Below are 14728 nucleotides of genomic sequence, written 5' to 3'. Positions count from 1 at the left end.
CAAAAGTACTGTAAGCAGAACCGTTCGTTGTGGTCATCTGCTGCGGAAAGAATCCGTCTATCGAAAATATTGTACATGTATAACCGTTCGTCGATCTAAATTTTTCATGAAGAGTTTCATCATGGAATCTTTATTTGCAGAACTGTTAATCAATATTGTTGCAGGAACTGTCCGTCGATCCAAGTGTTTATTAGAGAGTTTCATCATGGAATCTTTATCCGCAGAAGTAGTTGATCTCATATGTAATACATTTAAAGATTATACGATGATGTAATGATTTACCCAATATTTAAAAAAAAAAATCTACAAAAGATTGTAAAAGAAAAGCAAATGTTTATCACAAATGATTTTCACCCAAAAGGAAAACTTTATAATGGGCCACACAAGTTAAAAAGCCCACATGCTTTAAACACAAACATAATCGTAAGCAGGCTTAATCCAATAAAAATCCCTCCTGCCAAAGCCTCGTCGTTTTATTCAAATACAGCTCTCGGCCTGTGACTGGTTCGATTACACGACTCCAAAATCTAGTCCGGTTTAGTGACAAATTAATTTTTACCGATTTTTATTAGAACCCGAAAATTCACAAAACTGGGAAAAGAAAAGAAACAGTGAACCGAACCCTTCTGTCATCGTCCTGACTGAGTTCGAGATTTAATGGCTGCACATCCGACGTCAGAGCCGGTCGTGAATCTCCCGACGACGCCACAAGTCGCAGAGCCCTTAGGTGTAACTCTTCTGGTTCGGCATCTCCCTGATGGAATCCCTCATGATATCGTCTCTCGGCTCTTCTCTCAGTACGGAGCTTATGCCGTTCGTCCTTGCTCCGGTGGAAGGTAAAAAAATCCCTAGACCGTTTCTTTCGATTTAATTGGCATAAAAACATTAGTTTAATGTCAAGTTAGTCTAAGTTGACATTGCTACAGATTGAGGAATGCTGCATTTGTGGATTTCAAGAATGAAGCTATTGCTTCTCAAGCACATCGTCAGTTAAATGGGTACCAGTTACTCCCTCACTCATCTTCCACTAATAAGCTAGAGTTAGTCAATGATTGAGCTGTTTTTTTTTTTAATCATTTTATGATTCTTTTAGGTTGAGGTTTCTTGGTAAGGTTCTACAAGTACAGAGAGCTAATAAACCTAATGAGAATAAGAAGCCTCGTCTAAACGAAGAATCTGGAAAAGATGGTCAACCGTTCGCATTCTCTACAGTTAGCAGCAGCAAGAATGATTCAAAATGTGGAGAAGGACTTGCTGGTGAACCGATCGCTCCAAAACTTGGCATTAACTATCCATTCCCTCCTCACCTGCAGTAAGTTTAACTGCCTCTTACTCTTTTAGATTTTGTTTCCAGTTCTTATCACTCATTTAAAAAAAAAACATTGGTTATGTATTACAGATATGCTTACCCACCACCGGATGCAAATATATTAGCCAACATTACTAATGCCCTTATCGCTGTCCCACCTTTATACACTCAGGTTAGCTCTACTGTGTCGCTGTGCAGATGTTTTTATTTATTTATTTCCAGTTATGATCTGTGGAGTGCAGAAAAGAACAAGAGATGTGATTTTACACCTCTTGATAAATAACAGGTGCTGCATCTAATGAACAAAATGAATCTCCCACCTCCTTTTCGCCTTGCCTTGCCCACACCACCTCTACCTAAACCAGCCCAGCAACCAACTGAGCTGGATCATCAATCTAGTAGCGAGTCAGAGTTGGAGTCTGATGAGGTATGGCTCATCTTTTGTTGTTTCTTTTTCTCTTTTTGTTAGTGTTTTGCTCTACTCTTTTCTATTTATTGTTATTGAGTACTTGGGTAAGAATTATGATTGTATTATGTTTAGGATACAGGTGCATCAAAAGCAAGAAGGAAGCGTGCTAGACATGAAACTCTTGTTGGTCCTGGTATAGACAAGGATGTGACACATGAGACTGTTGGAGTGAAGCCTTCATCTTTGACTCCCAAAGAGATGCCTCGGATAAGAAAGAATAAACATGTTATGCAGGTATCCTTTTGTCTATAGTTATCTTTCAATCATTACGTTTTGTAGTTGTGCTGATATTTGTAAGATCTATGCCGGTAGATCAAGATTACCCAAAAAGTTGTTCAAGAAGAACATAAAGAGGATATTGAGCTTGAAGGCCCTGCAGAGGAGGAGCCCAGAGAAGAAGATTCAAATTTGAAACTCTTTGCAAGTTTAGAGGAGTTGGAGAAGGGAAGGCTACCTCCGCAGGATATTCTTTCACTGCCTATGTTCAAGGTATGGTGGATACGAGGATTATTAAGTTATAATATGGTTTGTTTTGAGAAGAACTTTTATAATGGCATGAGCCTGATTATAAGTTCCAGCCTTTTCTTTGGGTCATTGATTGGGTATGCATACTTGTTACTAGGGACTCTCTAGTCTCTATCCATGAAAAGATATTCACTGATTGATAGTGTAACTTTTCTATGTAGCTCTTACTAGTTCAAATGTAAGAGTGTTCATCTCTGAAAATAACATTTTCGCTGAGAGAAAATGCTTTTTGTTTTGATTGTGTGCAGAACTACACAGCTGGGAATCCCTCGCTTGTGCTGTATATTAAAAATCTTGCCAAAGACGTTACTACTGATGATTTCTATTACATATTTGGTAAGATCTCAATCTACTAGTCGAATGAAAAATCTAGAATGCAGATACCTTGCCTTTCTTTGTCAATTCATAGCTAAATATCGGTAATCATGTAGGATCACAATTTGGAAGCATCGAAGCAGCTAAATCGAGTCTTGGTGTGAGGCTGATGCAGGTAATGCGTCCGTCTACGGGCTTTCATAACCTTTGCCTTGGATTATTATTATCAATCTTCTTGTTTATTTATGACTATAATTTAATGTGAGAAACTATAGGAAGGAAGGATGAGAGGGCAAGCTTTTTTGACATTTCCATCAGTTGAAGTCGCACATTGTGCTCTGGTAATAATCCTTAACACCTTCTTGCTCCATGTAAATGTCTTTGTCAGTCTGAATACTGTATATATGATGTATATACCATTGACAGCATTTTGTGCTTGAATATGTGACAACTGACAAAAGTGTTTTTTTTATACCAACATAAAGAGGAAAGTAACTGATGTTTTGTTTATGATTTTTGCAGAATCTTGTAAATGGTTTTGTGTTCAAAGGAAAACCAATGATTATCCAGTTTGGTAGGAATCCTGGATCAGCCAAGCCAAACGAATGATGGTGTGTTTATAACTTAGTTGTTTTCTTTTGATAAATTTAAAGGTTTTAGATGATTAATTATCTGCATATTGCTTTTTTTGAGGATCTTCATGTAACTCATTCATTTGTTGTGGTGCTTGATTTGTAGGCTGTGGTTTGGAGAGTGGTTCTTTGAGCTTGTAGTGTTTATGATGATCCTGAAATGGCTGAGAGGGTTACTAAGAAGCTGATGGAGTTATAGAGAAGCACTATGTGCTTATATCTAACATCTTTTGTGGTTCTGGGAGATGTTCAGATTCTCATAGGTTTAGGAGACTAATGGATGTTAGAGGTGTAGCTAAACTTCCACACCATTCACAATTAACAAAGCAGAACTTATAAGAATCTTCTCTTTATTTTAAGTCTTGTAATTAGGACTCCAACCTCCAGTGTGTTGATCATAACTTTTTTCTCATGAAGTGTGGGGGTGCAATGAGTCGTTATCATTATTAACTGAAGTTTAGACTTTGAGTAGCTTTCAAGCTAACCTTCACACGAAGAAGAAAGCATCAACACAAAACATAAAAGCTAAAAGTTATAGGCTCAAAGTCGTGATTAATTAATGGTTATAAAGAAGAAAATAACACACATGAGTGTTTTCCTCGGCCCACGCTTTTAGAATTGTTCCAAGATGAAAAAAAAATCCAACGGTGGTGATCACGTTTCAGTCCAACAAACCAAGCGGTGTTTTTTACGAAACCACCCGAGAGATTTGCTTTCTATTTTCTTTTTGTTTACTCTCCCCACGAGAAAAGCACACTTCTTTTTTGTTATAACCACCCACCGCTAATATTTACCCACGTGTCATCCTTCCTTCGCCGTTCCATCCAATATAATAGCGCCATGTCACTTCTAATGACAAATATTGCTGACGTGTCTGTTTCTGATTGGATAACGTGGCAAAAGATAATATCCGTGCTAGCAGCTTGCTCTATATATATATCTCCAGGTCTTATTCATCAACCTCTGATCTCAGTGAAGCAGCTCGGATCTGAGTTTTATCAATGGCGAAATTAACGCTTAGCGTCATCTCCGTGGTTCTTATCGGTCTCGTCGCGATCGCTTCCGCCGCAGTTATCTTCGAGGAGCGCTTTGATGGTAACCTACTTTCCTCTCTCTCTCTCTCTATCTGTACATTTCCAGCCTCTTAGGATTCAGTGATGTGTTTGTTCGTATCCGTCATGCGATTATATTCGTCAATCTCAGTTTCGACTTTGTGAATGCTGCGAGTTAATGATCCATTTTCGATCGTACATCGATTTCATCGGATAAGATCATTTTTTATAAATGTTTGATCATATGAATTATTACGGATCTACCAATTTGTGGATCCGTTGATTTGAAATTATTAATCGGAGGTATTGTGAAATGGCTGTTAACTTTTGATTGATGATTACTCTTCGTGGAGATATATATATATCACTAGAGCAAGGTGACATCGATTGATAAAACTTTGAGATGATTGTTCACATTGTATTACTACTTTTAATTAAAGCCTTCAGTGCAATTTTTGTTAATTTTTTCTGTCTTTGTTTTTAAAGATGGATGGGAGAACAGATGGGTTAAATCAGAGTGGAAGAAAGAGGATAAGTCTGCTGGGGAGTGGAGCCACTCTGCTGGAAACTGGTCTGGTGATGCTAACGATAAAGGTATATATGAATTCATTCAGTCTCCAGAGCTAGTAACCGACTCATGATTCATTTTTTATTTTATTTTTTTGTTAACTCTCACTGTATTGCAGGTATCCAGACAAGTGAGGACTACAGATTCTACGCCATCTCAGCTGAGTTCCCTGAATTCAGCAACAAGGACAAGACCTTAGTCTTCCAGTTCTCAGTCAAGCACGAGCAGAAGCTTGACTGTGGTGGTGGCTACATGAAGCTTCTCAGTGGTGATGTTGACCAGAAGAAATTTGGTGGTGACACCCCATACAGGTACCATTACCTATAAGACTACTCCTTATAAACTGACATTTATTTTAATAAATAACAATCTTCTTTTTTTTTGTTACTGGCAGCATCATGTTTGGTCCCGATATCTGTGGGTACACCACGAAGAAAGTGCATGCTATCCTTACCTACAATGACGCCAACCACCTGATCAAGAAGGATGTTCCGTGTGAAACTGACCAGCTCACCCATGTCTACACATTCATCCTCCGCCCTGATGCTACTTACACCATTCTCATTGACAATGTTGAGAAGCAAACCGGTAGCCTGTACTCTGACTGGGATCTTCTCCCACCCAAGAAGATCAAGGACCCCAACGCCAAGAAGGTATGTGATGACTTATGAACCAGGCCGAACAACGAACAAACCAGACCAATGCTCATGCAATCTAATCTTTTTTTTTTTACAGCCTGAGGACTGGGACGAGCAAGAGTACATTCCCGACCCTGAAGACAAGAAACCTGACGGATACGATGATATCCCAAAGGAGATCCCAGATACTGATGCAAAGAAGGTTTTTGCCTTGTCTATAGTTTGATTAAATAGCTAAAATCTCTTGGTGTGCTCTGTATTTGCTAATTTTTCGTTGTGTCCTTTATCTTAGCCTGAGGACTGGGATGATGAAGAAGATGGTGAGTGGACTGCCCCTACAATTCCCAACCCTGAGTACATGGGTGAATGGAAGCCCAAGGTTTGTCAATCTCGCTGTCAACAAGTACATATAACTTTTTTCGTCCTCTCAAGGTTGTCATATTTTTCTGTAGCAAATCAAGAACCCCGACTACAAGGGCAAGTGGGAGGCTCCAGAGATTGACAACCCTGGTAAGTTTCCTATACTGTGGCCTTATCATATACGCAATTGATCTTTTTTTTAAATTTAGTCTTCTTTATCATTAAACCCAAGGTTGCACCAATTTGATACATTTAGTAATTCATATCTTTTGTTCACGTTAAATAACAGTCTTTATGTTATTTTCGTACTCAACAAGCTGGTTTAATGTTCTTGCATAAACTTATATTAAACTTTAGCTCTCCAAGACATAATATCCAACCATTACTGTGCCTAATATTACTGGTTGCATGCAGACTTCAAGGACGACCCAGAGCTCTATGTCTTCCCCAAGCTGAAGTATGTTGGAATCGAATTGTGGCAGGTAATAGATCTTGTCACTGTGACATTTTTTCTTCCTAGATCTGTTACTCCCATCTAAAAGTGCATATCACTCTTTTTCAGGTGAAATCAGGATCATTGTTCGACAATGTCTTGATCTGCGATGACCCAGACTACGCCAAGAAGTTGGCAGAAGAAACATGGGGAAAGCTCAAGGATGTACGTGTTCTAAAAATACTGCATGGAAGCAACTATTTGTTTCTGGTTACCGATAAGAATTAGCCAATCTAATCTCTCGTAATTGCAGGCGGAGAAAGCAGCTTTTGATGAGATTGAGAAGAAGAAAGAGGAAGAGGAATCCAAGGACGCTCCTGCGGAAACTGATGTAAGTCTTTATTTCTGATTATTAAGACTTCAGAGACTTTCTTTTGTTTCTCGTGCCAAGGTCCTGAACTGATATCATGTGTATATTGAATTTGTTTCCAGGGTGAAGATGAAGCAGAGGAAGATGAAGGAGAGGAATCAGATACTGAATCAAAGACAGAGGCCAAATCAGAAGTTAGCGAGGAAACCGCTGAGAAAGACGCCACCGCTCATGTATGTTACTAAAAATACTTACCTCTTCATTCCCCTTCCATATTGTTGTTTTGATTGAGTAAGTTGATGGGGTTATTATATTGGGTGATATTTTGTTTATGCAGGATGAACTGTAAGGAAGAGGACGTTGCAGTTTGAAGACCAAAGTTTTCGAGTCTCTTTTTTATTTTCCTTTTATCCTTTCTTTCGAAGTACTTTAGCAATCTAGTTTGTCTGAGGTAGAACAAGTTTTAGCAATTAAAAAAGCGGGGGCAAATGTGTGGGGAGACACTGATATGACACAATCAGAGGCTCTTTTTGTACTGAACCATATGATGACATTTTGCACTTTCATCTCTTTCTCTGCCTTAAGTTTTATATTGATTCCATCAAGTTTAATTTCTGGATTTCAGTTGAAAACCCAGACATGCTTGATGTTACACAATGGCTAAAAGTGGTTTCGTACTTTAAACACAAATGCATATCTATAGGAGGAGTAATTTTGATAGAATAAACCAGCAACATCAAATTTGTAAAATGATTAAGTTGAGATGGTAGTGTTAATTGCGTCGGATCCGACTACTTCTTAATGTGTTACTATCCACCATAACCATTTGGAGTTATATATGTTTCCGTAGTTAAATGTGGCTCACTTTTCTCATCGACAATTTAAATGATGATGTCAAAAAGAAACACTCATCTCCTGCCATTAATCTTCTTTTGCCAACCATCTCTCTTTAGGCTCTCTCACCTACCCGGAGAAAGAAAATTCTATTAAAGTCCAACCAACAAAGCCAACGTATTAAAAAGATCCTAACCTCTGATTCTTAGATCGGACGGTTCACATTGGTTCGAATTACGTCAACGAGAAGGACAAGCACCAATCAGGAGGCTCCACATCAATCCACCAGCTCCCCATCATCCACGTGTTTATTATTCCACTTTCTCCTTTTTGTATAAATGCGTTACATTTAATAATGATTTCACTCATCAATCAATCAAACAAAACCTTTTCTATTTGATTTTTGGTTCTTCTCTCTCTCTCTCTCGATTAGATCTCTGAATACGAAGATCATAAAAGTTATCTGAAGACGACTTTGTCATGTTTTTGTTCGATTGGTTCTATGGAATCCTGGCCACGCTAGGCTTATGGCAGAAAGAGGCGAAGATCTTGTTTCTAGGTCTCGACAATGCCGGAAAAACTACTTTGCTTCACATGCTCAAAGACGAGGTGATTCTTCTTCTTATTTGATTAGATATGGTGTTTTTCGAACAGCGGATTGTGTGTTCGGACATGTATGTAAGCTTGTAATGAAAGGCGGAACCAAAACATGCTTAATCTCGATTTGCTGTCTTGTCTGTTACAGAGATTAGTTCAGCACCAGCCAACACAGCATCCCACATCGGAGGAACTGAGCATTGGCAAAATAAAGTTCAAGGCCTTTGACTTGGGTGGCCATCAGATTGCCCGTAGGGTCTGGAAAGACTACTATGCCAAGGTTTTAACCATCTCTCTCAGTAGCATCACAACGTAATCAATATCACTAGAGACATGCTTTGTGCTTTGTGTTATTAAATCTCTTTGTTGATGGTTCTTGTATATAGTTTTGGTACATGTCAGAACAAATGTATCGTTTAGTTTGAAACTCTCTTGGTTATGTCTTTGCTGAGACGAGCTCTTTTCTTTTTGTGTGTGTAAAGGTTGATGCTGTTGTGTACCTAGTGGATGCCTACGACAAGGAGAGGTTTGTGGAGTCAAAAAGAGAGCTTGACGCTCTTCTATCTGATGAAGCATTAGCAAGTGTCCCTTTTCTTATCCTTGGGAACAAGATTGATATTCCTTATGCAGCCTCTGAAGACGAGCTGAGGTATCACTTGGGTCTCACCAATTTCACTACCGGTAAAAGCAATGTGAGTCTTGGAGAATCTGGTGTTCGTCCCCTTGAGGTCTTCATGTGCAGCATCGTCCGCAAAATGGGATATGGTGAGGGCTTCAAATGGCTGTCTTACTACATCAAGTAGGAAAACCAAACAAGCATCGGTGATTTGCTTCACGGTTTTATGAATCAGACATCTCAAAAATTTTCCTCTTTGAAAAGACATAAAACTGTTTCTCTATTGTAGTTTTTCCTCTTAAAGTTCTAATGCTATGTGTTAAGTCTGATGGCTTACAACTCTAAAACAAAAATGTGATTCTGATTGTGAAGTAGTAATCATTATGATATCAAAGAATACTTCTTAGGATGATACATTGCAAACACTGCTTTGGCCTGAAGATTTTCTCAGAGATTTCTTCTTCATCAACGCTCTTACCTTCTCTACATCTTCCCATCTCCCTTCCTCTGCATACAGATTAGATAACAACACATAGTTCCCCGAATTCTCTGGCTCTATCCTCACCAACTCCATAGCTGCAACCTCTGCTAGCTTCACATCTCCGTGGCTGCGACACGCACTGAGAAGCGAACCCAACATCGCTGCATTGGCCTTTACAGGCATGCCTTTGAGAAACTCAAACGCCTCTTTGATCCGTCCGCTCCTGCTCATTAAATCAACCATGGCACCATAGTGCTCAGTGCTCGGCTCAAGCTTGAATCTCTCCATCATCAAACCAAACAACTCCTCTCCTTTCTCAACCTGACCAGTGTATGAGCAACACGCCAAAACCCCCAAGAACGTCGCTTCGTTTGGAGATACTTCTCCTTCCGTAATCATATCATCGAACAAGTCTATCCCGAACTCTCCATTCCCGTTAACCGCTGATCCTGATATCATTATATTCCAAGAAACCACGTTTCTCCGCTGCATTTTCCTGAATATCTCTTTCGCAGCCTCCAAGTCGCCGCTCTTGCAGTAAAAATCAACCAAAGCGTTTCCCACGGTGACGAAATCTTTAACCAAACCCTTGGCTTCTGCCGTGGAATGAATCCATTTCCCAGTATCCAAAACTCCGAGAGAAGCAGAGACGGGCAAGACAGTCACCACAGTGGCCTCGTCTGGATCGAAGCCTTGATCAACCATTTCACAGAAAAGCTCCAAAGCCTCACGGCCCCTGCCACATTTAGACAAGCTCGAAATCATCGAGTTCCACGACACAACACTCCTCTCCCTCATCTTCCGGAACAATCCAAGACCTCTCTCAACATCCCCAGAGTCGCAGAACCCTCTAATCATCAAGTTCCAAACGACAACGTTTCTCTCAGGCATTTCGTCGAACACCTTCTGCGCATCACCCATCCTCCCACCCGCAGCATAAAGCTCCACGACCCCGATCCGAATCGAACCAAGCCGGTTCAACCCGGTCCTAACAACCTCACCGTGGACGCACTCCCCGAATCGTGAATCGGAAATCGACGAGCACGATTTGAGGAGAGGCGCGTAGGTGTACTCGTCGGCCCAGATGCCGCGGGCTTTCATGGAGGAGAAGAAAGAGAGGGACTTTAGAGGAGGGCCGACGAGGGAGTAGCATTTGATGATGGCGTTGAAGACGAGGACGTTGGGGTTTTGGATGTGGGAGAAGACGCGCGAGGCGTAGTCGGAGTAGCGGAGGGACCCGCAGATGGAGATGAAGTGGGCGAGGAGGAGATTGGAGCCGTGGAGGGAGTGGCGGAGGAGGTGGGCGTGGATCTCGGGTAAACGGGTTCGAGTGCTGTGGCCGTGGAGGAGACGCAGCAGCTTCCGCTCGATTTCCATTAAGCCTCTCTCTGTGTGCTCATCAGCTATAGTTAGCTTTGTTTTGAAAGAAGCAAGCTTGGAGTCTTTAGCGCTAATTTCTCGGTTCGTTACGGTTTAAGTATAATTTTTTCAATTAAGAACAAAAACCAAATATTAAACATGTTATACGGTAACTTCGTGATAATACGTGTATGTTTTTTTTTTTTCATTTTATTCACAGCGTTAACAAAAAATTAAATGCTCACTCAATTTCTGAACGAGTTGGTGTCAGGTTCAATAAAATAATTATCACAAAGAGAAAATATAATATTTTTGACAAATAAAAATAGAGTTTGCAAGATTTTTTTTTTAATTATTTTCAATGAAATATTTGTAAATGGAACAATTTTAAGAAAAAAGGCAATGATTAGTATTTGTATTGATACTTTAATAAAGTGAGTGGACTTTGTGGTCCAGTAGTAGTGGACGAGCCTTGGATGCAAACACATTCCGAATTCGATCTTCTTGCTGCGGAAACTAAGTTACATTGTTCTGCTCACCATAGCTGCGGATACGTCCGTATGAAAATCCGGGAGAGGGCCTGTCGTGGGCTGCACCTCTTATCTGGGGGTTAGGTCTGTATCTTTAATAGGCCCGTGTTTAACCTTTTGTTTAACAAAAAAAAAAAAGGTCCAGCTAATTGCTTAGAGTCCCTTGCTTTCGTGTTCTGTTTTTTACCAACCATGCTCTGACTGTTGATATCTGTTGTGTTTTACAGGGGAAACATCTGGAACAACTGTGACATTTGTTATAATTGATGGTTGGACTATCACTGTTGGTTCTGTTGGCGACTCACGCTGCATTTTAGACACCCAAGGTGGTGTGGTCTCTCTACTCACTGTCGATCACAGGCTTGAAGAGAACGTTGAAGAGAGAGAACGCATAACTGCCAGTGGAGGCGAGGTTGGAAGGCTTAATGTTTTTGGTGGCAATCCGGTATGCTCATGATTGTCCACTAAACTTCAGTTATAGCTTCATTGTGTTTTGGTTTGTGGTGGGGATGTAATGGTTCTGATGACGCAATAGGTCGGCCCACTTCGATGCTGGAGGTGGTTTGTGTCTTTCGAGGTCTATTGGTGATACTGATGTGGGAGAATACATTGTCCCAATACCGCATGTAAAGCAAGTGAAAGTAAGTCCCCTTCTTCCCCCTTGGTGCATTTTTCATCAATGCTTATATCATTAGACACTGAACAAAATGTTTTTTTCTTGTTTTGTCATCTGTGTATTCAGCTTTCAGATGCTGGAGGGAGACTCATTATAGCTTCAGATGGTATATGGGATATACTGTCTTCTGATATGGCTGCCAAAGCTTGCCGTGGTTTATCTGCCGAGCTTGCTGCTAAACTTGTTGTTAAGGTTTGGTCATCAACCCCCATTGACTAAATTTTTGTACAGTGTATATCCTCTGATCTAGAGATTCCTATTAAACTCTGAATCATATGTTTTTTTTTTTTTGCAGGAAGCATTGCGAACAAAAGGGTTGAAGGATGATACTACTTGTGTAGTTGTTGACATAGTTCCATCTGATCATCTTACCTGGCTCCAACTCCTAGTAAGAAGCAGAACACATTTCACCGCATTTCTTTCTAGGACAAAACATTCGGATACAAACAACAAGAACGGGAACAAGCTTTCTTCTGTTGGGGTTGTAGAAGAGTTGTTTGAAGAAGGTTCTACTGTGCTTGCAGATAGGTAAACCTTTTATAGCCAAGAAAGGATATTAGTAAATAGTAACTGAGAGTTTCAGAGACTGATAATCAGTCTGTCTTTATTGCTGGTTTGAAATGCAGATTGGGAAAGGATCTTCTCTCCAATATGGAAACAGGGCTCTTGAATTGTGCAGTATGCCAAATAGATCAATCTCCAGCTGAAGGTTTATCATGCAATGAGGGTCCTACCATCTCTTCAGCACCTAAGCGATGGGAAGGTCCCTTCTTATGCGCAGAATGCAAGAAAAAGAAAGACGCTATGGAAGGAAAAAGACCAAGCAAAGGTTCAGTGACCACATGTTACTAACAGGGCTTTCCAAGTTGTAGTTTTTTAAATATTTTTTTTGGTTCTACCCAATTGTATTCATTGTGCATTCTCCAAACTGTTTCTAAAGAATTATCAGTAAAATGCCAAAAACCAGCAGATTTTAAATAAATATACAATTTACATGCATGTAAGTTTTGTAAAACCCATTGTTCAAAAATGCGAAGCCCCAAAAAATTAATTAGAGCCTAAACAAATTTTAGGCAGTTTGAAAAATTTACAAAATAAATCTACGTATTGCTCATGAACCTGAAATATTCGTGAGCAATAAATTCCTTATATTTTAGAATAGAAACATCTGCTGAGAATCAAAAATATTATATCATGAGAATTAGACAAAATATGTGTTTATTAGCTTATGTGATGATGTTCGGAATTTTGTTGTTGAAAATTCCGATAAGTTTTCGTCTACAAAATTGTGCAGACAATCTCTATTTGTCGGTAATTTTTAAGTTTTTCATTGCTGTTATGTTTTATTTTGTTTAACGATTATTGTTATGTTATTTTTTTCTTGATATTGCTTGTTGAATTTTACTGTAGTATTTTCTAATGTTGCTGCATTTTTTTTATCCTTAATGAAATGTTTGGATTTGTGAGTTTATTCGTATTGCTAAGACGATTTACACATAAAGTTATGGTAATTCTTTCTAGATAAAAATTCATGACGCATGTTTATAAGTTTTATCTCTGATCCAAAAACTAAAAGATTTCAGTTTGTATTTTATGTATATAAAGTATAAATATTGGAATCAAGATACAAAAACTAAAAGTTTTCAATTTTCTTGATATCGCTTGTTGAATTTTATTGCAGTATTGTCTTATGTTGCCATATTTTTGTTTACCCTTACTGAAAATGTTTGGATGATGAGTTTTTTCGTATTTCTTAGAGAATTTTCACATAAAGTTATGGTAATTATTTCTAGAAAAAATCATGAAGCATTTTTTGTGCGTTTTATATCTAAAGCAAAAACTAAAAAAAAATTACAGTTCATATGTTATATAGATATGAAATATAAACTAAAAATTATGATGAATTGGAATCTCTGAGGCTATGATATTGTGCTCTTCCTCTTGAACCACTGATTTGGTTTATTACATTTCTGATTGCAATTAGATTATATGTGTGCTTATTGACATTTCAATTTGCTTCTTTCATTACACAAGGACGAAGCCTCCATTGTTGAAAAATGAAATCAGTCTGAAAATTATATTGTAGGCAAATAAGGAATTGTAGCTACTCTTAATATTTGACTAGTAAAGATTTATGTGATTCTTGCAACTCATACCACTCGCAAAACATATACTTATGTCATTTGCTTCACATATTTTGTGTCAAAGGTAGTATATGCATTCTTTTATTACATCATTGTGTTACTGTTTTGTTTACTTTTTGCATTCTTAGCTAAAAATACATAACACAAATTAATTTTTGAAATTATAAAAGTTAGGTGATTTTTTTAGAACACAAAAGTTAGGTGATATTTGCTGGAAAAAGTTGAAATTATGTTTTATTCAAAAATAAATTAGAAATCGGTAAATAATTGCATTTTGCGAAATGACATAAACTAAATCCATATATGTTTTATTTTTAAGAAACTAGAAAGCTTATAGACAATTGCATTTTTCAGATACACAAATTCATATTTCTTTTGGACCAAAAATTGCCAAACCTCTAGTGTTCCAAGAAAGAAAGAATATAATATATGTATTAAATTGCCAAAGCATATGCTAATATTATATCTTTTATATATTAAAAGAAAATCATTATCATTTAATGCTTTCACACTACATTGGACACGTGACAGCTTCGATTTCAATTTGAATATACTGATATGTTTGTTTCACAATCTTTTAACAATTAATGTGTTCACATATTAATTTTTTTTTTAACTTCACCGCAGACTTAGTGCGTTCACACTAACCTTTTTTTAATTAGTTGATTTTTAGTTCCTTTATTTTAAACATTTGTATTAATGTACTGAAATACTTTCGGTAAAACTACTGAATAATATCACTTTGAAATAAATAAAATTACAAAATCATTAAGATTCACATCAACTAAAATGCTGGAATGAGAATATTTTTAGAAATTGA

The 14728-nt window shown here is 38.2% G+C and overlaps 4 protein-coding genes and 1 pseudogene across 4 annotated transcripts; 4 read left to right on the top strand and 1 right to left on the bottom strand.

Annotated features, from left to right (window-relative positions):
* The first annotated feature begins 560 nt into the window (after positions 1-560).
* On the top strand, positions 561-3696 carry LOC106351182 (U11/U12 small nuclear ribonucleoprotein 65 kDa protein). The gene is made up of 12 exons (XM_013790997.3): positions 561-836; positions 927-998; positions 1094-1312; positions 1400-1481; positions 1596-1736; positions 1851-2012; positions 2091-2267; positions 2552-2639; positions 2735-2793; positions 2894-2959; positions 3141-3229; positions 3357-3696. Exons 1-11 carry the CDS (start codon positions 658-660, stop codon positions 3225-3227), a joined length of 1332 nt encoding a protein of 443 aa, XP_013646451.1. The 5' UTR covers positions 561-657; the 3' UTR covers positions 3228-3229; positions 3357-3696.
* Positions 3697-4149: 453 nt separating this feature from the next.
* LOC106346289 (calreticulin-2) lies at positions 4150-7241 on the top strand. The gene is made up of 12 exons (XM_013785569.3): positions 4150-4345; positions 4789-4896; positions 4989-5181; positions 5265-5523; positions 5606-5710; positions 5801-5887; positions 5961-6018; positions 6283-6350; positions 6431-6526; positions 6615-6692; positions 6794-6904; positions 7009-7241. Exons 1-12 carry the CDS (start codon positions 4252-4254, stop codon positions 7018-7020), a joined length of 1269 nt encoding a protein of 422 aa, XP_013641023.2. The 5' UTR covers positions 4150-4251; the 3' UTR covers positions 7021-7241.
* Positions 7242-7596: 355 nt separating this feature from the next.
* LOC106346291 (GTP-binding protein SAR1B) lies at positions 7597-9127 on the top strand. Its single transcript, XM_013785572.3, has 3 exons — positions 7597-8114; positions 8251-8382; positions 8585-9127. The coding sequence occupies exons 1-3, from the start codon at positions 7986-7988 to the stop codon at positions 8903-8905; spliced, it is 582 nt and encodes a 193-aa protein (XP_013641026.2). The 5' UTR covers positions 7597-7985; the 3' UTR covers positions 8906-9127.
* On the bottom strand, positions 9061-10659 carry LOC106346290 (pentatricopeptide repeat-containing protein At1g09190). The gene has a single exon (XM_013785571.3). It carries the CDS (start codon positions 10574-10576, stop codon positions 9122-9124), a length of 1455 nt encoding a protein of 484 aa, XP_013641025.2. The 5' UTR covers positions 10577-10659; the 3' UTR covers positions 9061-9121.
* A 58-nt stretch (positions 10660-10717) lies between these two features.
* LOC106349726 lies at positions 10718-12616 on the top strand (annotated as a pseudogene).
* Positions 12617-14728: the final 2112 nt, after the last annotated feature.

Source organism: Brassica napus, chromosome A6 (genome assembly GCF_020379485.1).
Source record: "Brassica napus cultivar Da-Ae chromosome A6, Da-Ae, whole genome shotgun sequence".
Taxonomy (NCBI): Eukaryota; Viridiplantae; Streptophyta; class Magnoliopsida; order Brassicales; family Brassicaceae; genus Brassica; species Brassica napus.
The sequence above is the reverse complement of the archived record's forward strand: the minus strand, read 5'-3'. Positions and strand labels throughout refer to the sequence as shown.